The sequence below is a fragment of the Microcaecilia unicolor genome, chromosome 11, assembly GCF_901765095.1.
Source record: "Microcaecilia unicolor chromosome 11, aMicUni1.1, whole genome shotgun sequence".
Lineage (NCBI taxonomy): Eukaryota > Metazoa > Chordata > Amphibia > Gymnophiona > Siphonopidae > Microcaecilia > Microcaecilia unicolor.
In genome coordinates, this window is record NC_044041.1 from 16,956,980 (window position 1) to 16,982,899 (window position 25,920).

Here is a 25,920-nt window from a genome sequence, read left to right on the forward strand (position 1 = left end):
ATGTTAGGTATTATTAGGAAAGGAATGGAAAACAAAAATAAGAATGTTATAATGACTTTGTATCGCTCCATGGTGTGACCGCACCTTGAATATTGTGTTCCATTCTGGTCACCACATCTCAAAAAAGATATAGTGGAATTAGAAAAGGTAGAGAGAAAGGCGACGAAAATGATAAAGGGGATTGGACGACTTCCTATGAGGAAAGGCTGAAACGGCTTGGGTTCTTCAGCTTGTAGACAAGACAGCTGAGGGGAGATACGATAGAGGTCTATAAAATAATGAGTGGAGTGGAACGGGTAGACGTGAATCTTTTGTTCACTCTTTCCACAAGTACTAGGACTCTTCTGGGAGCAAAGATTAAAAATTTCTGAGAAGCCCAGCATTATTGGCCTGGAAAGATTTGGGGGAGACAGTTCATATTTTCCAGCTTGTCAGCGTTCAAATACGTCCTCGTGTATTCCTTTTCTTTTGCTCCAGACCATTCCTGACGAGTAGGTAATATACACTCCTGCCAATAGAGGTAGTCTGAGAACTACTGACTTGTGAAACCTACGTAAGGGACTGTGCAACCCTGACCTGCGTAGTATTTCTCAGTCTCCCAGCAGAGGTAAGTGAGTCTGTTCAGCCCTGCTCCTTTTTGGTTGGGTATGCCGGTTTGGCCCCATTTAAACAAACAAAAAGGGGGAAAAAAAACCAGGCTCCTTTTGGAGGTGTCCTGGAATTCTTTAAAGAAAAACAAAAAGAAAGAACTCTGTTCTGGTCTTAGGGTTTGGGGGTGCACACTCCAGTCTCCGGGTAACTAGAGGTTGGCCCGTGGTTCGAATGGAGCACTGCTAGCTTTAAACCACAACATAAACTCCGGTTTGCAGCAGCTGAGCTTTGGGGGGGGGGGGGTCCTTCCACCGACTGGGTCACAACTGCCTCTGGGCAAGTCTCGGCTTTCAAATTATCCCCAGTGATTTCTAGGTTACTGGAGGCCACACTCCCAGAGGTCCCACAGTTCCCAGAAAGCATTCACAGACCCAACACACAACCCACCAGGATCCTTAAATCAGTCCAGAGTGAATAAACAATTGTTTATTTTCATAAAATATTGAATGGTTAACTATAAAACAAATGAGAAAAACAATTAACTGAAATAGGATTAATATTTATATATTTTATCAGTACTTGAATTGTGCGTCTCCGTGCACAGCAGTCTTTGCCGCATGTGCGAGGAGGCCGTGCCAGAGGGAAGTGCTGGCACAGAATTGGATGGCCTGGAGGCTGGGGGTGCGGGAAAGGCTCCCCAGAAGCTGAAGATGTGGTTTCTGGTAAGTCTGCTCCAAGAGCATGTGCCGAGATGGATGCAGTTTTGGCGGGAATGTGTGCCATTTTGAATTTTGGCGTGCTGGGCCTTGAGTCGGTAGAGGGACTACTGCCAGTGCTTACTAGACATGATGCCTCCGTGGTTTCTTTTTCCTTTTCTCCCAAATTTGCCTTATTGCTGCATTGGGCATATTGCCTGAAGTGGGGGCTGGCTATGGAGTCTTTGGGAGCACTACCAACCCCCAGGGTCCCTGAGGACTTGGCTGGGGCTTCTGGCGTGGCCCTCGGGCCAAGAAAGCCCACTTGTTGTGGAAGATGTGGAGGAGGTTATTTTACTAGAGGAGCCCTCAGGTTCCTATGGGGGAGGATGTGTCCGTTGTGCGGAATTTTCACTGCCAGGAGTTACCCGCCTTGCTGTGTGAGGTTTTGTGAGCTTTGCAGCTATCTTAAGGGGGTTTGCAGGTTGCCCCAGACTTTTCCCAACCACGAGGATTTGAGGGAGCTGGTGGAGGGTGAATGGCAGTCTCCAGGTTGTCCCTTGCACATTGGTCAGGCAGTGGCTGGACTCAACCAATTCTTTCTGGTGGACATGGAGTCTTTTGGGGTTCCTACGGTGCATGCTCTGGTGATGGTGGTCACCAAGAAGACAGCTGTCCCTGTAGAGAGGGTGAGATGGCCCTTAAGGATGGAGGCTGTCTTGAAGCAGTCCTTTGAAGTATCTGCTTTGTCTTTACAGGTGGTTATGTGGCTTGTGCCCGTTTTTGGTGGGCTGAGCAATTGCCAGACGCTCCGGCCTCGTCTTCCTCACAGTCGTCTTCGGGTGTCATTAATTTGGAATTGGGTACTGTTTTCCTCTCGGATGTTTTGTATGACTTGGTTTGCTCCTCAGCCTCCAAGGTTGCTCTTTGGGGAAGAGTTGTAAAAGCTGGTCAAGAGCTTAGGGGAGTTCAAAGTGCTGCGCCTTCCCAAGGGTTTCTGCCAGGTACTTGTGACCTGGCTTGGCCACTGTTGGAAACTGGATACTGGGCTAGATGGACCATTGGTCTGACCCAGTATGCCTACTCTTATGTTCTTTATGATATGTCGCGGGCAGGTTCCTGTTCCATGGCTCAGGGGTGCTTTTGTGAACTTGCAGGTATCACCCTGGCAGAGGAGCTGGGTCCCAACGTAGTTGTTACTGGAATAGAGGGCAACCTTTTCAGTCCTTTTGGTCTTTTCCTTCCTTTCGAGGTAATCGATGGAGAGGATGCAATGATGCTTCCGGGTCTTCTGGAGGTGCCAGAGCTTTGAATGATGGTGGTGCCCATTGGCAGCAGATTACAGTGGTTTTACCAGAGGATGGCTATGCCCTAGAGTTTCATCTTCCCCTTCTGGATGCCTTCATCATGTCTCCTTGCAAGTCTCCAGTCAAGGTGCTGCGGGCACATTCGACAAGAGGTTAAGGCCTCCTCCTGGGCAGAGCATTCTCTCGTACCTCCTCAGGATATTTGCTAGGCAGCAGCTTGGGTCCTCTCTTCATTCCTTTGTCTTGCAGTACCAGTTGGATATCCAGTCCCGGCAGGATGCTTCTTTTGGGCTTCCGTTTTGGTCCAGGGACTTTCCCATCCTTGATGAGTACTGCTTTGGTACTTCCCACTCATTGGGAGTGGTCTGGAGCAGACGATAAGGAAGGAGAAATTAGATTTTACCTGCTAATTTGCTTTCCTTGAGTCTCTCCAGACTATTCCCAAGCCCTGCCCAAGAAGAGATGCTATGTCTAGGGGTTGTTGTGATATGCCTGATTGGGAGCTGCAAGCATCACATTCGGCTTTCTGTGGGGAGTGTTCCCTTCTTACCTTACCAGGGGTTCTGTTGATGAATCTGTTATTTTTGGTTTTAGTTTCTATTCATGACTATTTCTGTTCTCCCTCTGTTGCTTTGTTGTTCGAAATATTGAGCAGGTCAGGGTTGTACAGTCCCTTATGTAGGCTTCACTAGTCAGTTCAGTCTTCCTCTGCTGGTAGGAGTGCATATTGCCCACTTGTCGAGAATGGTCTGGAGAGACTCAAGAAAAGCAAATTAGCAGGTAAGATCTAATTTCGCCTTCCAAGTAAAGCTAGTGAGATCCAGAAGTCTGATAGATTGCACTTTTTAGGGGTACCAAGAAAAGGAAAGCAGTGACCAAGGCCACTGATCCACATTGGCTGTAAAAAGCTGTATCTTCAGTGTATATTCTCCAGGAAAAGTTTTTTCCCAGGACCCTTAAAGCTCACTGCATTAAAGGTATGGCAGCTTCATGGGCAGAGTTGCATGTTTCATCTGCAGCTGAGATTTGTAGGGGCCACAGTGTGGTTGACATTTCATACTTTCTCTAAGCATTATAGGCTGGGCATCTTTGCCATAGAGGAAAAGCGGCCTTCAGGACAGGAGTGTTTAAATCAGGGGTTTCAGAACCTCACCCAGATTAGGGGTTGTTTTGTTACATCCCACTTTTTTTGGACTGGTCTGATAGACAGTAAGGAAGGTAAAATTTGATTTTTACCTGCTAATTTTCTTTCCTTGAGTCCTAACAGACCAGTCCAGTATGCCTCCCTGAACTGTTGAATTCTGTTTTATTCTGCATGTGGGGAAGAATATATCTGGAATTTCAAGTTCTCAAGTTTGTGGTGCTTTTTTCTGGTTGACGCCCCCTGATTGCTCTCCTGCTGTTTCTAGACATTACTTATTGCTTCTCCTATGGAGGTGTGCTATAAGACCATAATTTTACTAAGGTTTATGTACCAAGCTGCAAAATGGTGGAACCGGTTACCATCTTCTATTCGCTTTGAATCTAACTATGGAAATTTTTGTACATTACTAAAAACCTGGTTGTTTTCCGGGTTTTAAATATTTTGTAAGTTTTATCATTTGTGCAAATTTGGGAGTTTGTTCTCCTTTATTCTTTTGTAAGCTGTATTGAACTATTTTATGGTATATGCAGCTTGTAAGCTGTAATTGTAAATTCTCCGAGGACAAGCAGGCTGCTTGTTCTCACGACTGGGTGACGTCTGCGGCAGCCCCCACCAACCGGAAGAAGCTTCGCGGGTGGTCCGCACGCGGAGCACGCCCACCGCGCATGCGCGGCCGTCTTCCCGCTCGTGCGTGACCGTTCCCGCCAGTCTTTTCTTTTCCGCGCCTGGGGAGAGTCGTGCCGTCGCCGCTCTCCCTTCGCAGCCCCGGAAAGACCGTCGCGTTTACACGATTTTGTTTAGTTTTCGTTTTATTCGGTTGCCACGCGCTCCAGTTTTCTTTTTCTCCAAAAAAAAAAAAAAGAGCACGCGCTCCTTTTTCCCTCGTTTCTAGCGAGGGCGTTGCGTTGCGGCCTTGTGGCCGCGCGATCAATTTATTTTTTCGAGGTGTGATTTCCGCCACCATCGACGACTTTAACTTCGCCGACGCGATTTTTCCGTCGATGTCCTCGAAGATCCCGAGTGGATTTAAGAAGTGTGGTCGGTGCGGCCGGCCGATCTCGCAGACCGACACCCACGCTTGGTGCCTCCAGTGCCTCGGGCCGGAGCACAATATCAAGTCGTGTTCTCTGTGTCTCGGTCTCCGGAAACGGACTCAGGTTGCGAGGCAAGTTCTGCAGGACCATCTTTTTGGAACTTGCGCCGGCCCCTCGACGTCGACTTCGACGGCATCGGTATCGACGCCCGGTCCTTCGGTACCGGTATTGATGCCCGAAAAATCGGCATCGATGGCATCGACCCCAGGAGAACAGGTCCCGTCGGCCCGCCGGTCCTCCGGTGAGGGTAGAGGTGAGAGACCGCGTGGGCAGTCGGTCCCGGTCACTCCTTCAGCCCGTGGCCCTCGGGACCGAACCCTGTCTGACCCGGTTCCTCGGGACCGAGGGGGATCGACCTCCTCCTCCTCCATACCACCCGGCACCGGTGACGGGCATCGTAAGAAGGCAAAGAAGCACCGTCACCGGTCGCCCTCGGCGCATCCGGCTCTCGGTACCGGAGAGGAGTCGACGCCGAAGCGTCCGCGTCGAGAGGAGAGGTCCCCCTCGGTAGTGGAGGTACCGCCACGTCAGGGTCCCAGCACTTCGGTGCAGTCTCCTGGACCCGAGCAGCTTCCGGCACCGATGCCTCTACCGGCCCCCACGTCTTTCCCGACAGCGGGCCTGGACGAGTGCCTCCGAGCCATCCTTCCGGGGATCCTGGAAGGGCTGATGCGCCAGGCTGTGCCGGCGCCGGGGGTGCTTGCGCCCTCGGCGCCGATGACTGTGGCGCCGGCGAGCTCTAGCCCGGTGCCGAGGCCGTCGCCTCCGCTGCCGCTTGCGGCGCCGGTCTCGACCGCCACGCAGGTGGAGTCCCCGTCGATGGAGGGAGCTTCGTCCCCGCCGGCGCGGGAGTCCACCGCTCGACGACATCGAGGCCTCGGTGCCTCGACGTCGAGCCGGGCCCGGTTCAGGACTCAGCTACATGAGCTTATGTCCGATACCGAGGAAGAGGCCTTGTGGGGGGAAGAGGAGGACCCCAGATATTTCTCCTCCGAGGAGTCTGCGGGTCTTCCCTCGGACCCCACGCCTTCACCAGAGAGGAAGCTCTCGCCTCCTGAGAGTCTCTCTTTTGCCTCCTTTGTGCGGGATATGTCTATTTGCATTCCCTTTCCCGTGGTCTCTGTGGATGAGCCGAGGGCTGAGATGCTCGAGGTCCTCGACTATCCATCACCACCTAGAGAGTCCACCACAGTGCCGCTGCACAATGTCCTCAAGGAGACACTGCTTCGGAACTGGATGCGACCATTATCTAATCCCACCATCCCCAAGAAAGCAGAGTCCCAGTACAGGATCCACTCGGACCCAGAGTTAATGCGGCCACAATTGCCCCATGACTCGGCGGTCGTGGATTCTGCTCTCAAGAGGGCACGGAGTTCGAGGGATACCGCCTCGGCGCCCCCGGGGCGGGAGTCTCGCACTCTGGACTCGTTTGGGAGGAAGGCCTACCAATCCTCCATGCTCGTGACCCGCATCCAGTCATACCAGCTCTATACGAGTATCCACATGCGGAACAATGTGAAGCAACTGGCGGACCTGGTCGATAAGCTCCCGCCGGAGCAGTCCAGGCCTTATCAGGAGGTGGTCAGGCAGCTGAAGGCGTGTAGAAAGTTCCTGTCCAGGGGTATTTATGACACCTGTGACGTGGCATCTCGTGCTGCGGCCCAAGGTATAGTGATGCGCAGGCTCTCATGGCTGCGTGCCTCTGACCTGGACAACCGCACCCAGCAGAGACTGGCCGACGTCCCTTGCCGGGGGGATAACATTTTTGGTGAGAAGGTCGAGCAGCTGGTGGACCAACTGCATCAGCGGGAAACCGCCCTCGACAAGCTCTCCCACCGGGCGCCTTCAGCATCCACCTCAGCAGGTGGACGTTTTTCCCGGGCCCGGCAGGCTGTGCCCTATTCCTTTGCAAGGCGTAGGTACACCCAGCCGGCCCGAAGGCCTCGTTAGGCGCAGGGACAGCCCCAGCGCGCTCGTTCTCGTCAACAGCGTGCGCCTAAGCAGCCCCCTGCGCCTCCACAGCAAAAGCCGGGGACGGGCTTTTGACTGGATCCACGGGAACATAGCCGCCCTCAAAGTGTCCGTACCGGACGATCTGCCGGTCGGAGGGAGGTTAAAATTTTTTCACCAAAGGTGGCCTCTCATAACCTCCGATCAGTGGGTTCTCCAAATAGTGCGGTGCGGATACGCCCCGAATTTGGCCTCCCTGCCACCAAATTGTCCTCAGGGAGCTCAATCCTTCAGCTCCCATCACAAGCAGGTACTTGCAGAGGAACTCTCCGCCCTTCTCAGCGCCAATGCGGTCGAGCCCGTACCACCCGGGCAAGAAGGGCAGGGATTCTATTCCAGGTACTTCCTTGTGGAAAAGAAAACAGGGGGGATGCGTCCCATCCTAGACCTGAGAGGCCTGAACAAATTCCTGGTCAAAGAAAAGTTCAGGATGCTTTCCTTGGGCACCCTTCTGCCAATGATTCAGAAAAACGATTGGCTATGTTCCCTGGATTTGAAGGACGCATACACTCACATCCCGATACTGCCAGCTCACAGACAGTATCTCAGATTCCGCCTGGGCGCACGGCACTTTCAGTATTGTGTGCTGCCCTTTGGGCTCGCCTCTGCCCCACGAGTGTTTACAAAGTGCCTCGTGGTGGTAGCGGCGTACCTTCGCAAGCTGGGAGTGCACGTGTTCCCGTATCTCGACGATTGGCTGGTCAAGAACACCTCGGAGGCAGGAGCCCTCCGGTCCATGCAGTGCACTATTCAACTCCTGGAGCTGCTGGGGTTTGTGATAAATTACCCAAAGTCCCATCTCCAGCCAACCCAGTCTCTGGAATTCATAGGAGCTCTGCTGAATACCCAGACGGCTCAGGCCTTCCTTCCCGAAGCGAGGGCCAACAACCTCTTGTCCCTGGCTTCGCAGACCAGAGCGTCTCAGCAGGTCACAGCTTGGCAGATGTTGAGACTTCTGGGTCATATGGCCTCCACAGTCCATGTGACTCCCATGGCTCGTCTTCACATGAGATCTGCTCAATGGACCCTAGCTTCCCAGTGGGTTCAAGCCACCGGGAATCTAGAAGATGTCATCCGCCTCTCCACCAGTTGCCGCACTTCACTGCTCTGGTGGACCATCCGGACCAATTTGACCCTGGGACGTCCATTCCAAATTCCGCAGCCCACGAAAGTGCTGACGACGGATGCATCTCGCCTGGGGTGGGGAGCTCATGTCGATGGGCTTCACACCCAGGGTCTGTGATCCCTCCAGGAAAAGGATCTGCAGATCAACCTCCTGGAGCTCCGAGCGATCTGGAACGCACTGAAGGCTTTCAGAGACCGGCTGTCCTGCCAAATTATTCAAATTCGGACAGACAATCAGGTTGCAATGTATTACACCAACAAGCAGGGGGGCACCGGATCTCGCCCCTTGTGTCAGGAAGCCGTCGGCATGTGGCGGTGGGCTTGCCAGTTCGGCATGCTCCTCCAAGCCACATACCTGGCAGGTGTAAACAGTCTGGCCGACAGACTGAGCAGAGTCATGCAACCGCACGAGTGGTCGCTTCATTCCAGAGTGGTACGCAAGATCTTCCGAGAGTGGGGCACCCCCTCGGTGGACCTTTTCGCCTCTCAGACGAACCACAAGCTGCCTCTGTTCTGTTCCAGACTACAGGCCCACGGCAGACTGGCGTCGGATGCCTTTCTCCTCCATTGGGGGGAAGACCTTACTGAAGCTCAAGCAAGACCACGGCACCATGATTCTGATAGCGCCCTTTTGGCCCCGTCAGATCTGGTTCCCTCTTCTTCTGGAGTTGTCCTCAGAAGAACCGTGGAGATTGGAGTGTTTTCCGACTCTCATCTCGCAGAACGACGGAGCGTTGCTGCACCCCAACCTTCAGTCCCTGGCTCTCACGGCCTGGATGTTGAGGGCGTAGACTTCACTGCGTTGGGTCTGTCTGAGGGTGTCTCCCGTGTCTTGCTTGCCTCTAGGAAGGATTCCACTAAAAAGAGTTACTTTTTCAAGTGGAGGAGGTTTGTCGTTTGGTGTGAGGGCAAGGCCCTAGAACCTCGTTCTTGCCCTGCACAGAACCTGCTTGAATACCTTCTGCACTTATCGGAGTCTGGCCTCAAGACCAACTCAGTAAGGAATCACCTTAGTGCGATTAGTGCTTACCATTATCGTGTGGAAGGTAAAGCCATCTCTGGAGAGCCTTTAGTCGTTCGATTCATGAGAGGCTTGCTTTTGTCAAAGCCCCCTATCAAGCCTCCTACAGTGTCATGGGATCTCAACGTCGTCCTCACCCAGCTGATGAAACCTCCTTTTGAGCCACTGAATACCTGCCATCTGAAGTACTTGACCTGGAAGGTCATTTTCTTGGTGGCAGTTACTTCAGCTCGTAGGGTCAGTGAGCTTCAAGCCCTAGTAGCTCATGCTCCATATACCAAATTTCATCACAACAGAGTAGTGCTCCGCACCCACCCAAAGTTCCTGCCGAAGGTGGTGTCGGAGTTCCATCTTAACCAGTCAATTGTCTTGCCAACATTCTTCCCCAGGCCGCATACCCGCCATGCTGAACGTCAGTTGCACACATTGGACTGCAAGAGAGCATTGGCCTTCTACTTGGAGCGGACGCAGCCCCACAGACAGTCCGCCCAATTGTTTATTTCTTTTGACCCTAACAGGCTAGGGGTCGCTGTCGGGAAACGCACCATCTCCAATTGGCTAGCAGATTGCATTTCCTTCACTTACGCCCAGGCTGGGCTGGCTCTTGAGGGTCATGTCACGGCTCATAGTGTTAGAGCCATGGCAGCGTCAGTGGCCCACTTGAAGTCAGCCACTATTGAAGAAATTTGCAAAGCTGCGACGTGGTCATCTGTCCACACATTCACATCACATTACTGCCTCCAGCAGGATACCCGACGCGACAGTCGGTTCGGGCAGTCGGTGCTGCAGAATCTGTTTGGGGTGTAAATCCAACTCCACCCTCCAGGACCCGAATTTATTCTGGTCAGGCTGCACTCTCAGTTAGTTGTTCTTCGTAGGTCAATTTCTGTTATACCCTCGCCGTTACGAGGTTCAATTGACCTGGGTTCTTGTTTTGAGTGAGCCTGAGAGCTAGGGATTCCCCAGTCGTGAGAACAAGCAGCCTGCTTGTCCTCGGAGAAAGTGAATGATACATACCTGTAGCAGGTGTTCTCCGAGGACAGCAGGCTGATTGTTCTCACCTACCCTCCCTCCTCCCCTTTGGAGTTGCATTTTCATGTTGTTTTCTTGCTTGTCATTCAACTGGCGGGAATGGTCACGCACGAGCGGGAAGACGGCCGCGCATGCGCGGTGGGCGTGCCCTGCGTGCGGACCGCCCGCGAAGCTTCTTCCGGTTGGTGGGGGCTGCCGCGGACGTCACCCAGTCGTGAGAACAATCAGCCTGCTGTCCTCGGAGAACACCTGCTACAGGTATGTATCATTCACTTTATAGAATGGTTAGAGAGCAATCACAGGAGAGGCAATCAAAATCACGCAAAAAGATTTACATCAGTTGATGAAGAAAATAGAAGTCATAGTGATATACAGGTAATACAATATATTAGAAAACAAAAAAGTAAATAGAAAAGAATAATAAATGCTTGTGGAGAAAGCACACTAGTTAAAAAAAAAAACATCTTGGATATAAACCACAACTCATGCTAAAATTAAGTGTCTTTGAATGAGAGTTTAGCCTATAGAGTGCTACAGAATCCAGTTTGAAGATCTCATACTCTTTGTGTTGAGGCAGAATTAACTTATGTGCCTCTTCTGGAAGTACATTTATGATCAGTTGCAAAACAAAAAGGTCTTCAAAAGAATAGTATGAAGATACCTTATGTGTTCAATTATTCTAGTGTGCAGTCCCCTTTTAGTTTTACTGATTACAAAGGACACTTAAGCCACGTGTGAAGTGGAATAGTGTGTAAAATATCTAAGATTGCCTGTTATCTGTGGCTACTACTTAGTGGTAAGAATGCCGGCTTTGCAGTGGTCACATATGCATTAGAGAAACAGTAGATTGTGATGAAAGCCTAGAGAGAGTACCTTGTGTGTGGTGTGACTGGCAGTCACATAGTATGTTTCAGGATGGGAAAGTGTGTTTAAGAACATAAGAATAGCCATAGTGGGTCAGACTAATGGTCCAGCTAGCCCAGTATCCTGTTTCCAACAGTGGTCAATCCAGGTCATAAGTACCTGGCAGAATCAAGCAGTGGCTTCCCCACGTCTATCACAATAGTGGACTTTTCCTCCAGGAATTTGTCCAAAACCTTTTTTTTTTTAACCCGGATACATGAACTGCTGTTACTACATTCTCTAGCAGCGAGTTCCAGAGCTTAACTATGTAACTTCATTGAATGTCCCCTAGTCTTTGTCAGAGATGGGTAGTTAACTAAGTACTTCATTGCAGTAACGAGTTACATTTTTTTGCCTTTCTTTTTACTTGTAATTCATTACAAGTAAGTTGTACTTTTGTAGTTAATAACAAAGTGCATCTGGATTTTACGCTGCAGGTCCCTCGATTGCACGCAGCACCAACAATCTTTAGAAAGGTTTTTTTTTTTTAAAGTATTTTCTGTACCTCTGCTTCTCCCTCTCTACGGATGATGACAGAAACAGCTGAGTTGGGACCAGAAGTCCGGGCTCAATCAGATGTGAGCCAGTGTCTGGACTGTCTGATATCCCTTGGGAACCCTAATCTTGCTTCTCCCCCCCCCCCCCCCCTCCAAAAGTACGATTGGCCAAGGAAGTGTACCATCAGCCTGTCACCTACCAGAGTCCTCCGAATCGGCCTCCTCTCCCTCCTCCTCTTAATTTAGCAATAGACTTGAGAAGGACTCAGAGGAAGCAGTACTTATGCACTGAAGTCATCACATGTGTATGTTGTTTTCACGAAACACCTAGCCACCCACCTGGGGGTACCCTGCGGCCACTTAGAGGGTCTATCCCTAGCACAACTCAGGTCCACATACACCTGCCATTTGTGCTCCACATTAGCACCCTCCTCCCACTGACTGTGGGTCCCCAACCGCCTCTGGGTGAGTTTTCCACCTTCAAATTATCCCCAGTGATTTCTAGGGTACTGGGACCACACTCCCAGTGGCCCCACAGTTCCTAGAAAGAATCCATAGACCCAACACACAAACCACTAGGATTCTTAGTCCAGACAAACAGAGACAATAAACTAAAAATGCTTGTCATGAAAAAATTAGAACAATGAACAGAAAAGGTGTAATTAGCAAAACAGTAAATACAGATCAATTATAACATTACCTAAATAGTACCTAGGGAGATCAGGATATATAGTTGCTTCACAGGTTATCAAATATAACTGTTCACAGGGCCTCAGCAAAGAGATCTCCCTGGCTAAGACTGGAGAAAAAAGCCACTATATCCTAGATGAATTGAGCTCCTGGCTAATCAGAGCCCAACAGTTAGTTTTCTGTAACAGCTTTAAACTTAAACATGCACCACCTGCTGGCCATACTAGAGAAATACATGTCAAGAAATAATCAATACAGATTACAGGCTGTCTGCTTTTCCGATATAAGAAGTTTATATGTTTTTGAAGTGTTCGGCATTATTCTTGAAGGTTTGTATTTCTATCAACTGTTTGCTTTCCTATGCTTAAACTAATAAAAATGTATTGTTAAAAAAAATAGTTAATTTAATTTTTTTTTAATAAGACTTTCTACTTTTACTTCACTACTTTTGAAGCCAGTACTTTTACTCTTTTTACTTAAGTACTTTTAGAAAGTAACGACCCCGTCTCTGGTCTTTGTACTTCATGAAAGCGTAAAAAAATCAATTCATTTTTACCCATTCTACATCACTCAGGATTTTGTAGACCTGAGTCATCTCTCCCCTCAGTCATCTCTTTTCCATGCTGAAGAGCCCTAACCTCTTTAGCCTTTTCTCATATGAGAGGAGTTCCATCCACTTTATCATTTTGGTCGCTCTTCATATTCCTTCTCATTTTTATTACTATTATTTTTTTATGTAAACCGCTTGGATATCCTTTCATTTGTGGTATTTTTTATAATTCTGAAATGTGAAATATGAATTCAGTGCATGCTGATCCATCTTGTGTCATGGTTTACCCACAGTGCACTTTTTTTGTCGGTAGAAATGCGAGTGTTTCCTCTTATGTCCTCCTAGGGCTATCATGAAAGACAGAAAATCAATATTGAGTTTCTGTTTTCAGGGTTGAGAAAGGCAGTGAGGATGTGCGGTTGATGAGACCACCTTCTCCAGAACACCTGGCTTTAAATACACGGCAGAGGTACATAGAGCCTTCAACATCAGATAGTGCCCCAATCGAGCCAGACACCACAGAGCCAAGTGCCAACCATGGAACGATGGATTTACTAGTACAGACTTTGAGGTGCGTTATTGGTTTCGTAGCCTTAATGCAGCTTGGATATTTGTTTTAAAATTGCACAACCCAGAGACTTCATTCACAGAGGCAGGTCTTTAGAGTTGTTGCCCTGTGTACACAGGAAACTGGATTGGATCACTGACTAAAATCAGGGGTATAGAATTATCATAACTTACATTCCACAGTAGCTTAGATGTATGCTCTGTATTTTGATTATAATTAGTAGTATTCCGTTTTTGATCTGATCTGCTTTACTTTTGTGTGCTCTAGAAATTGTTTGCGATACTTCCTGCCTCCAAATTTCCCAGTATCGAAGAATGAGCTTATCTCCATGAATGCGGAGGACCTAGTATCTCTTCCTATGGTAAGCTTTACAAGGAAAGAAAAGCAATCAAGCAGAGTGTCTGTAACTCGGTCTTTTAAAGACTAGAGTGTGTGTGCATTTGCATGCACTTGCAGCATTAGACACACATGAGAACTTTGCACTGCACATTGGTGTTAATTGGTTTGGTTTATTTTTTTTGTGTGTTGTATTGCTGATTTAAGTTTATTTGTGACTGTTGTAATTGTTGTTCTCCGAGAACAAGCAGGCAGCATAATCTCACATGTGGGTGATATCATCCACGGAGCCCGGTGCAGACACTGCCAAGTGCACTGTCACCTTAAATATTTGAGGCAGTGCTCCTACTGCACATGGCAGGTGCCTTCCTGCCCGAAGATCTAGCAAGGGGCCAGAAGTCTATCGTTTTCCGTGGAGCAGAGAGGATGTTTTTTAAATCTCTCAGTGCATTACACTTGCCTTTTTTGTGCCTTCCCTTGTTCAGAATATTTTTTCTTCATATTCTTTTTTTCAATACTAATTTTAGTTTACTCGTTTTTTTGCAATTATTTTTCATTTTTTTCCATTTTCAGCCTTTGGGGCTTCTGAGCTAAACTTTTTCCTGGAAAGCATCAACCATTCTCAGATATGTGACTACTCAAGCTCCCCGGGCCATAAAGACTTTTGACCTTACGTCTGCCATTTTTCCCTTCATGTTGATGAGGGTGCCGAGTGGCTTTAAGAAGATGCAGTAGGACCTTTCAGGCACAGACCCCTCTACTGTTGTGTTCAGTGCTTGGGTCCAGAGCATTGGGACATACCGTGTAGCCTCTGCCTGCACATGAAAGCGAGGACCTTTAAAGCCCACAGAGTCCAGCGTGAAAAACTCTTTGGTTCTGTATCAACATCAGGATCCATATTGAGCATGGCAGGGGATTTGGCACTTGATGAGGAACCTGCGTCAACATCTGGTGCACAGACACAAAATCGAGAGGGTCCGATGGACTCAATACTGCGACAGTGTAGGGACTCTGTCATCTTTATTGGTGTTGCGTGCATGGAGGGACCTGCAGCATAAAAAACATAAGAAGCATTGTCAACACTTTCCTGTATCAACGTCCTTGATGCATGGGACACATCCATACCACAGTGACTGCTCTCCTTCTCTCCAACTTATTTCTCATAGCATTCGAGGTCTTTGAGATCTCCTACACTTGCACAGGCTATTACTCAGGCTGCGTCAACACTGCTTTCCCAGCTGATACTAATTCCTACTCTACATGAAGAAATCTGGGCTGTGCTCAAGAAGGAGCTTTCAGGGCCAATGCATTTGCAGCCTATACAGGCTTTACAGGGTGTCTGTGCCAGCCTCAGCCCAGCCCTTTGATTCATCAGTGAGACGGTCACGGGAGAGCTCCTGCATGCCGGCTCAGCGCCGACCGTCCAGGGTGGCACGAACCCGACCGATGCATGTGTTGATAACGGCAGAGGAACTTTCTCCAACTTCGGAGACTCATCCGCCTCGACGCAGAACCAATGCTGTAGTTGACACTCTCTTCCACATACTTCCATGAACAGTACTTTGAAGAGTAAGACTCAGACCTCTTCTGGGAGATGAAGCAGGACCTACAGGACCTCTCAGCTGAGGAGTCCTATTGCATTCCATCTGATCCTTCACCACCACCTGAGAAACATGGGTCTGCTCCAGAAAGTAAAGTATATCCTTTCCTAGTTTTCTCTGTGAGATGGCTCAGGCATACCTTTCAAATGAGAAACAGGAAGATCCTCTTTCAGAACTTTTTGAGGTTCTAGATTATGTATCTCCTTCTAGAGAAGGAATCATGGTTCCACTTCATACAATTATGAAAAATACTCTACTCAGAAACTGGGAGACTCCACTGACAGTTCAGGTAGCCCCAAAGAAAATTGATACAATGTATAGGATACAGAACTCCACTAGGTTTTCGAAATGTTACCTCGTCATTCCCTAGTTGTGGAATCTGCTTTGTGCACTGTGAGTGCGTTTTAATCTTGTGCTTCTGCTCCTCCAGGAAAAGAAGCACAATTGGACTCTATGGTAGAAAAACTTTTCAGGCTTCAGTGCTAACCGATCACATATTGGATTATCAACTTTATTATACAATTTACTTAAAATCTACAGAGTGTCCTATCCTTTGCAGAATTTCTTTTCCCCAAGGAATTTCATAAGCTTCACAGGAAACGTTTCAACCATTTGATGGCTCTTCATACATTTCCACCTTAGCAGTGGCAATGTAACGTCGCTCCTTACTCAAAATCTGACTTCAAATCTGCTGTCCAGGAACATCTAGCAGATGTCCCTTGTCATGGAAAAAGCTTGCTTGTTGACAAAATTGAGGAAGTGGCCTACCTAATTTAAAAAAACATACAGATAGTATAAAAACTCTATCCAGACCACAAACTTCTGCTGCTACTACTTCTAGAAGATTTGCAGGAGGGTATCGACACTTCAGTTACTATATGTCTAAGTGCCGTTACACTCCTACTCCACTTCAAAGGACTACACCCCAGCGCTCATGTCCATGGCAGCATTGGGGTCAAAAATCCCAGATACTCTCTCAGTTTAAACAGCCCAATGTTTGACTCCTTCCTGGAGAGCATTGCCACCGTATAGTTGTCTGTACCATGCGACCTACCAGTCAGAGGGAGGTTCATCCTCTTTTCAGCAGAGGTGGCCTCTGATAACCTCCAACCATTGGGTGCTACACACCATTCAGCATGGCTCCACTCTGTGTTGACAAAGACGACCTCCCGACCATCCATCAAGAGTCTTGTTTCAGCTCCCTCCAAATGAAACTACTATGAGAGGAGCACTTGGCCCTCTTCCAGCAGAATGCAATAGAACCAGTTCCTACTCTGGACAGGGGTCGAGGGTTCTATTCCAGATATTATCTCATACCAAAAAAGATGGAAGGAGTACGTCCAAGATCTGCAAGACTTAAATTTTAAGTTTCTACTCAAAACTTTTGCATGGTATCCCTGAGATCACTACTTCCTGTGATACAGCTCCATGGTTGTATTTGCTCTCTAGATCTCAAGAAGGCATACATGCTTATACCTATTCTCCCTATGCGCAGAAAGTTCCTTTGCTTCTTCTGTGGAACTCTGCACTATTGATTCTTACCATTTGACTTGGGCTCCTTCAGTCTGGTAGTTGTAGCTGCAACACTTCTTATGTGGGGCATCCATGTCTTCCTATACCTGGACGACTAGTTAATCAAGGTAGACTCCCGGGAGTCAGCACACACCTCCATTCTATCTTCCATAAATCTTCTAGAACTCCTTGGGTTTGTGATCAGTTACCCCATATCACATCTTTGAACAGTTCCAACCTTAAGAGTTCATAGGGGCTCTCTTCAATACCACTTAGTGCCGGGCATTCCTTCCTCAACCAAGAACAAACAACAAACTGAGTGTCACCACTAAAGTGTTCAAATCTACCCAAGTATCTGCTCATATGCTCCACCTACTTGGTCCCATGGCTTCAACAATCCATGTAACAGTGTTGGCTCATATCCACTTCTGAATTCCTCAGTGGACACTCATTTCTGTGGTCCCAAGCCACAGGATTGCTCTCGGCTCAAATTTGAGTTACTCCACAGGTACACCACTCTCTACAGTGGTGAATGGTGTCCCAAAATCTCACCTGAGGTTTTCTGTTTCTGCCCCCTTCACACACAAGTTTCTTGGTCCCCACAGGAGAAATGACATCATATCAATCTCCTCAAATTGCAGGCAGTCTGGAATGCTTTAGGCCACATTCTTGATTGGGTAATGCTCATTCACACAGACAAGCATGTTGCAGTATATTACCTGAACAAACAAGGGTAACAGCTTCTTATCACCTCTGTCAGCAAGCCATACAGATATGGACTTGGGCAGCTTCACGACTTAGCTGGCAAACAAAATGCTGGAGCAGAGTCCTGCAACTTCAGCATCTCTTAGTTTGTTGAATATTGTAGCAGAGGGGGACCCCAGCGATAGACTTGTCGCTTCTCCTCAGATCAGGATATATGCACCCAACCATACAGCCCCCAGTGCCTTCTTGCTCCACTGAGGAACAGTACTACTACTACTATTTAGCATTTCTATAGCGCTACAAGGCGTATGCAGCGCTGCACAAACATAGAAGAAAGACAGTCCCTACTCAAAGAGCTTACAATCTAATAGACAAAAAATAAATAAAGTAAGCAAATCAAATCAATTAATGTGAACGGGAAGGAAGAGAGGAGGGTAGGTGGAGGCGAGTGGTTACAAGTGGTTACGAGTCAAAAGCAATGTTAAAGAGGTGGGCTTTCAGTCTAGATTTAAAGGTGGCCAAGGATGGGGCAAGACGTAGGGGCTCAGGAAGTTTATTCCAGGCGTAGGGTGCAGCGAGACAGAAGGCGCGAAGTCTGGAGTTGGCAGTAGTAGAGAAGGGAACAGATAAGAAGGATTTATCCATGGAGCGGAGTGCACGGGAAGGGGTATAGGGAAGGACGAGTGTGGAGAGATACTGGGGAGCAGCAGAGTGAGTACATTTATAGGTTAGTAGAAGAAGTTTGAACAGGATGCGAAAACGGATAGGGAGCCAGTGAAGGGTCTTGAGGAGAGGGGTAGTATGAGTAAAGTGACCCTGGCGAAAGACGAGACGGGCAGCAGAGTTTTGAACCAACTGGAGAGGGGAGAGGCGACTAAGTGGGAGGCCAGCAAGAAGCAGATTGCAGTAGTCTAAACGAGAGGTGACAAGGGTGTGGATGAGGGTTTTGGTAGAGTGCTCGGAAAGAAAGGGGCGGATTTTACGGATGTTGTAAAGAAAGAAACGACAGGTCTTGGCAATCTGCTGGATATGAGCAGAGAAGGAGAGAGAAGAGTCAAAGATGACCCCAAGGTTTTGAGCTGAGGAGACAGGGAGAATGAGAGAGCCATCAACAGAAATAGAAAATGGGGGGGGGGGGGGGGGGGGGGGGAGGGGGGAGGTGGGTTTGGGGGGGAAAATGAGAAGCTCGGTTTTGGTCATATTTAATTTCAGGTGGCGTTGAGACATCCAGACAGCAATGTCAGACAAGCACGCTGAAACTTTGGTTTGGATGCAAGGTGAGATATCAGGGGTAGAAAGGTAGATTTGGGAGTCATCAGCATAGAGATGGTAGGAAAAGCCATGGGATGAGATTAATGAACCAAGGGAAGAAGTGTAGATAGAAAAGAGGAGGGGACCAAGAACAGAACCCTGAGGCACGCTGACAGGTAGAGGGATAGAAGTAGACGAGGATCCACCAGAGTGAACACTAAAGGTGCGGAGGGAGAGGTAGGAAGAGAACCAGGAAAGGACAGAGCCCTGGAATCCAAGTGAGGACAGGGTATCGACCTTCTATATGCCTTTTCCCCACTACCTCTCATAGGGAAAACTCTTCTCAACCCATATAAAACAGATGGAAAAGTAACAGGCAATAACAGGTAACTGAATAAGGGTCAATATTTAAAACTGTCTAAAAACTTTGTCACTGCCTGGGTAGCGCCTGGGGAAGCTTCAGGAAATTAACTGCTCACAAGCCTTGAACAGGGTCTCAGGATAGAGGTGTTTACCTCTGAGCTCCCATACTGAGACTCACAGGCGCCGACTCCGTGGGTGCTCGAGCACCCCCAATATTTTAACCCACCTGACCTGCCCGCCCTCTTCTCCCACAACAGTCCTCCGTCCTCACCTTCCTGCCGCCCAGAATTTAAAACCCACCGAGCTGAGAGAGAAGGGAAGACTGAACCCGAGCCTGCTTGCCTTTCACCACTGCCGCCAGGACCGAGCGAGGTAAGATGGGTTTTAAATTCTGGGCGGCAGGAAGGTGAGGACGGAGGACTGTTGTGGTAGAGGTCGGGCTGGGGTTGGGACTGGCACTCGGAAGAGATGGAGGGGGGCCTGGAACTCGGAGGAGAGGGAGGGGGCCTGGAACTCAGGGGGAGGGGGGAATGCACCACCTGTTAAAAAAAAAAAATTCAGCACCCCTCAATCATTTTGAAAAATTGGCTCTTATGCTGAGACTAAAGATTACCTCACAGCTCAGGTAGAAAAAATGGTGACTTCTGTAACAGCGTTACAAAAAAGACATACCATCTGCTGGCCAAACAAGAGAAATGCACTGGATAACAAATATGTTATATACTCGCATAAGAAGAAGTCATAGACAAGTCCCCTGTTCCGTTGATAGTACCATCAAAGCTCCCACCAGCTAATGAAGAGAACACTCCCTCTCACCATGCACATCCATCTAGGACTCAGGTCACAGAGGAAGTTCTTGAAAAAAATCCTGAAAGGCCTATGGCCTACCACCTGCCCTCTTGATCCCTGCCCAGCAAAGATAGTGCAATGAATGAGCATAGGCCTAATTGAAGGGGTTACAAAAAATAACACCTGTTGTGGAAGGGCAGCTGCCAACAACACTAAAAAGAGCTGTGGTGCGCCCCCTACTGAAAGAGTTCACTCGACCAGGACAAGCTCAAAAAGTACCGCCTAGTCTCTAATATTCCTTTCCTAGCAAAACATATACAAAAGACAGTCTGCATTCAACTCAGCATGGCTCAAATCCTATTTGTCAGACAGACAGCAATCAGTCCTGCTCAGCAACAGCACATCATTACCTTGCACACTAAACTGTGGCATGCCACAGGGATCCATACTGTCTCCCATATTATTTAATATCTACCTCAAGCCTCTGGCTGAGCTGCTTTGGTTGATGGACACAAAATTCTACATCTGTGCTGATGATGTGCAACTACTCTTGTGCCCACTGAACCAGATCAACCCACAGCTCTGAGTAAACCCTCTGCCTACCTAACTGTAACTCAGGAATGGGCAAACAACAACACACTGTGCCTGAACCCAAGCAAAACAGAGATTCTTTGGGTACCTAACACAAGTGGACAAATACCGGACTTCAAAATACCTTTTGGGGAAGTATGAACCTACCTAAAAACACAGGTCAGGAATCTTAGGATACTGCTAGACTCATCACTCACTCTGATTCCGCAAATTCAAACTACTTTTAAAATTTGTCTCTATCATCTATGGCAGTTATGAAATCTCTTTCCATATATTGAAAAGATGAGTCTGACCACAGTGGTCCATGCCATGATAACATCACGACTAGACTATTGTAATGCCCTGTACACACTGGTCAAACCAAAAAGAGTTTGTATCGGCTCCAACTAATTCAGAATGCTGCAAATGGCACATCCTTCCTGCAAAAACTACACTGGCTACCAGTACCTTACAGGGCTAAATCTAAAACTCTGTTTGTTTGATTTTCAAGGCCCTTAGACAAAGTAGGCCAGAGTACTTAAAGAATAAGTTAGCTCCTTACACACACTTGAGACCTCTAAGATCCTCTTATCATCACTATTTGTCCCCTCATCAAAGAAAATTGTACGATGTGATACCCGCCAGCAAGCCATCTTAGGAGTAGTCCCCACGCTCTGGAATTTACTCCAAGTGGCTGCATATAACTCGACTACCTCTGCTTCAGGAAGCAGGTGAAAGCCTAGCTTGCTACAGGGGCGTATCTGAACTGCGGCGGTAGGGGGGGCCAGGGCCAGAGAGGGGGGGCACATTATAGCCCCCCCCCCGCCGCCGCCGCCGCCGCCATTGCCGATCCCCCTCCCCCCAGCCGCTGCCATTGCTAACCCTCCCCCTCCGTTGCTCGCCTACCTTCGCTGGCGGGGGACCCCAACCCCCGCCAGCCGAGGTCCGCGTCCTCCTGCCGCTGCCGGCTGCCTTTGGTCCTTTCATTCTTCCATTGAAGCTGGCGCCGACGAAAAAGTTTCTTTGAATCTGACGTCGTTGCACGTTGTACATGCAGGACGTCAGACTCAGAAACAATTTCTGAGTCTGACGTCCTGCACGTACAACGTGCAGCGACGTCAGACTCAAAAGAAACTTTCGTCGGCGCCAGCTTCAATGGAAGAATTAAAGGACCAAAGGCAGCCGGCAGCGGCAGGAGGACGCGGACCTCGGCTGGCGGGGGTTGGGGTCCCCCGCCAGCGAAGGTAGGCGAGCAACGGAGGGGGAGGGTTGGCAGCGGTAGGGGGGTCCAGGGCGAAATCTGCGGGGGCCCAGGCCCCTGAGGCCCCACGCAGATACGCCCCTGGCTTGCTATATACACACTATTACTTAGACCAGTTCCTTATATCTTGATTAACTGTACAAAGAACTTGCCTTCAGTTTAGCCACCCATTTATTTATCCCAACTGAATCTGTACCATGCATCTTGGCCTCATCTATATATCTGCATTTGGTCCCACAGCTATATGGTAAGATGTATTGTAGAAAAGCATTAGTATCATAGCAATATTATTTGAATGTTCTAACGTGTGCTTATTAGATATTTCATTACTGTTATGCTGACATCATATTATATTTCTTGTTATTTAAATTTCAGTGCTGTTAAATATGTATATTTTTCATCCTGTTTCATGGTATTCCTATTCCTATTAGGTTTCAATTTGCTGCTTGTTCATTTTACTATTGTTATGCTGTTAACAAAATTGTAAGTTTGATGTTAAACTGTACTTAATGTACATTGCTGTGGGTGAATCTCTTAATAAAGGTGGTTAATAAATCCCAATAAATAAATAAATGTGCAGCCCATCTCCCCTTTCCTTTTCCCTTTCCTTATTTGTGTAGCCCGTCTCCCCTCTTTTCTTCCGTCTGTGTCCCTGTCCCTATCCTGCCCCCACGTTCAACATTTCATTTCCCCTGCCCAATAGCTCTGTTCTATATTCCTACCCCCTCCCCCTTATTGAGCATAACTTCTCTTTGTCCCTATCCCCCCTCTCTATCTTCACCCTTTTCCCTTACCATGGGTGCCCCCCTCCCCCCGCAGGTCCAAACACCTCTTCTGCTTCTTCCCATGCCTGCGGTGCTTCAAACTTTTCTCCTTGCTGCAGCAGCGATCAACACACTCTGTCCAGCGTGGGCAGATGGGAAAAATTTTCCCCACCCAAAATCGGCTCTAAACCAGCCCAAAACCCACCCAAAGTCAAACCCCGCCCCCAACGTCACCGACCCCGCCTCCAACATCACCGCCCCCGCCCTCGTCACTGACCCGCCCCCTGACGTCACCTCTGATGTCATTAACCCCGCCCCTGATGTCAACCCTACCCCAGAAAAGCTTCTATTGGACCAAATTGGACCAATAGAAGCCCCCCAAAAAAGCGCAAACCCCGCACAGCTGCAACGAAAACGAAGCCCAATTTCCCGCAGCCCGCAGCCTTCGAAAATTTCCAGCATCCTGGCTTAAAAACCAGCCCAATTGGGTGGGAAACCCACCCATCTGGCAACACTGACTCTGTGTGCAGCTGGCCCTGGAACCTTTCCTCTCTGCATGTCCCACCCCCCTGCTGATGTAATTTCCTGTGTACACAGGGCCTGGGACTCAGAGGAAAAGTTCCATGGCCAATTGCAGGCAGCGTGTATTGATTGCTGCTGCAGCAAGGAGACAAGTTTGAAGCTCCGTGGGCATGGGAAGCAGCGGGAGAGGTGTTTGGACTCACGGTGGGGTGGGAAGGGGCATCAGGAGAGGTGCCTACTCGCACTCAGGGAGGAGGGAGGAAGAAATGCAGCATGAGGGAAGGAAACAAAACATACGTGGCTGCAAACAACAAAAAAATAAAATCAGGCAGTGTCGCAGGGATTCCCGAACTCCCACAGCACTCCGGTTGAAAAATGCTGCCTTAGACTGCAAATGTGCTTTAGCTTATTATCTGGAGCATACAGAAACTCATAGGAAGTCCTCCCAGCTGTTTGTATCCTTTGACCATAACAGATTAGGGATACCCATTACCAAAGGTACTATGCTTGGCTGGGTGGCTGTATCTCCTACATGTATACTTAGGCTGGGCTGACCCTTCATGGCCATGTCATGGCTCACAATGTAAGAGCCATGGCAATTTCAGTAGCTCATTTCCGCTCTGCTTCCATTGAAGACCTCTGCAAGGCAGCTACGTGTTGGTCTAACCACACCTTCGCTGCTCATTACTGTCTAAATCAGCATTCTAAGAAAGGATAGCCAGTTTGGACAAGCAGTCCTGCAGAATATTTTTACTACTTAAGTCAACTCCTTCCTCTGGCCCTTTTTTTCCACCAGGCTCACTATCTTATTTAGTTGCAAAATTCATTTATGATTTGAGCCTGGTAGCTAGTCAGTCCCACATGTGAGAATATCATGCATGCTTGTCCTTGGAGAAAGCAAAGTTACTTACCTATAGCAGGTGTTATCTGAGGACAGCAGGAATATATTCTCACATCTCTCCCTCCTCCCCTTGGAGTTGTCGTCTTCTTAGCTTTAGTAATGTACTGCTGGAAGGCTCCCATGCGTGCACGGTGGGGGCACTGCCTCAGAGATTTAAAGTGACAGTGCACTTGGCAGTGCCCACACCAGGCTTTGTGGATCACATCACCTATATGTGAAAATATATGCCTGCTGTCCTCAGAGAACACTTGCTACAGGTATGTAACTTAGCTTTTTTGATGTGTAAAAGCAGGATATCCAGTTCCACTAAATAGACTTGTGCACAGACACAAATTAATTTGCATGCAGATCCTGTGTCACATCCAGATATGTGTACATGCAGATATGCTAAGTTTACTCATCTGCATTTCATTCTGTCTCTCATGTGTGTGCATGTCTGTTGGTGTTTTTCTTGGAGATGGGTGACCTAACCATAAAGATCCTTTTAACTGCAGAGTCATTAGGATCTCTTCTCTCATGACAGTTACCGTAATTCACAGGCAGAGGCATCTGTTTTGGTTTTCACAAAGGTTTCTTATTTCAGAAGTATGGGCTTAACATCCTGATGCCTAAGTTATGAACATCTTGTTTGATTCTTTTCTTGGCTGTTACATTATTTGTGATGGGTTGTGGTTTCTTGGTCTATGACAATGATTCCCAAACCTGTCCTGGGGGGACCCCAGCCAGTCAGGTTTTCAGGGTATCCATAATGAATATCCATATGAGAGGTTTGCATACCGAGGAGGCAGTGAGTTCAAATCAATCTCATGAATATTCATTGTGGATTTCCTGAGAACTTGACTCGCTGGGTTCCCCCAGAACAGGTTTAGGAATCACTGGTCCATGTTGTGTGTTTCCTATAATAGGGTAGCTGGATGATGTGCGCTTTGTAGTCATTTGTGCCCTCCTTAGTACCTTGGTAACAGTGGGGTAGGTAATTATCAATGGCATACAAGCTGATTTTTGAAAATCCACTAGGCCTATGCTGTGGAGGCTATTTAACTGCAGGTGTAGGAAAGTGAAATCCCCATACGTGTTTTTTTGTGAGCCCATCCTAACCTTGCCCCTTAGCACCACCTCTCCCCAGAGAGCCTGAAACAATTTTTTTGTCTTTACATTTTTTTCCCCAGGAAAATGACTGTTTTCTTTTAAAAATTGCACCCCCCCCCCCAATTGTATGCTTATAAAATACAAGTTGTGTATGTGGTGTTACTGTTGTCTTTTTTTGAACTGTTTCTCACCCACAGAAGGAATATTTTAAACAATATGAAGTGGGCTTGCAAAACCTATGCAACTCGTACCAGAACAGAGCTGACGCCCGTGCCAAAGCTTTTGAAGAGAACCTGCGCAACTCAGAGAAGAAGCTTAGGGAGACTGAGGACAAGCTGCAGAAGCTAAGGACTAATATTGTGGCGTTACTGCAGAAAGTGCAAGAGGTGAGATTACAAGATGCATTTCTGAAGTGAGCTCATTATGCAAAAAAATATCTTGGATCAGTCTAGCATAGCATAACCTACCTGAAGCAACTCAGTCTTGGGTAGAAGATCTGTATGTCAACATCTTTTTATGGACAAATGCTTCCTTCCATACAAAGGAGAAGCTGTGGCAGAACATCCTTCAGTATCTTTATGCTGATGACACCCAGCTATATCTCTCCACACCAGACATCACCGCGGAGACCCAGGCCAAGGTATCGGCCTGCTTATCCGACATTGCTGCCTGGATGTCCAACCGCCACCTGAAGCTGAACATGTCCAAAACCGAGCTCCTTGTCTTTCCACCTAAACCCACTTCTCCTCTTCCTCCACTCTCTATCTCAGTTGATAATACCCCCATCCTCCCCGTCCCATCTGCCTGCAACCTCGGAGTCATCTTCGACTCCTCCCTCTCCTCTGCGCATATCCCACAGACTGCCAAGACCTGTCACTTCTTCCTCTTCAACATCAGCAAAATTCGCCCTTTCCTCTCTGAGCACACCACATGAACTCTCGTCCACGCTCTCATTACCTCTCGCCTTGACTACTGCAACTTACTCCCCACCGGCGCCCCCTTAGCCATCTATCCCCCCTTCAATCTGTT

The 25,920-nt window shown here is 48.2% G+C and overlaps 1 protein-coding gene across 2 annotated transcripts in view; it reads left to right on the forward strand.

Moving 5' to 3' along the window:
• The window catches only part of MORC2 (MORC family CW-type zinc finger 2), a 155,164-nt gene that overhangs the window by 119,589 nt on the left and 9,655 nt on the right, over positions 1-25,920 (forward strand). For both annotated transcript variants that reach the window (XM_030217895.1, XM_030217896.1), the window contains exons 24-26: positions 13,051-13,230; positions 13,495-13,588; positions 25,089-25,277. In XM_030217895.1, the coding sequence (XP_030073755.1) occupies positions 13,051-13,230; positions 13,495-13,588; positions 25,089-25,277 (463 nt within the window). The remainder of the gene's footprint in view (positions 1-13,050; positions 13,231-13,494; positions 13,589-25,088; positions 25,278-25,920) is intronic.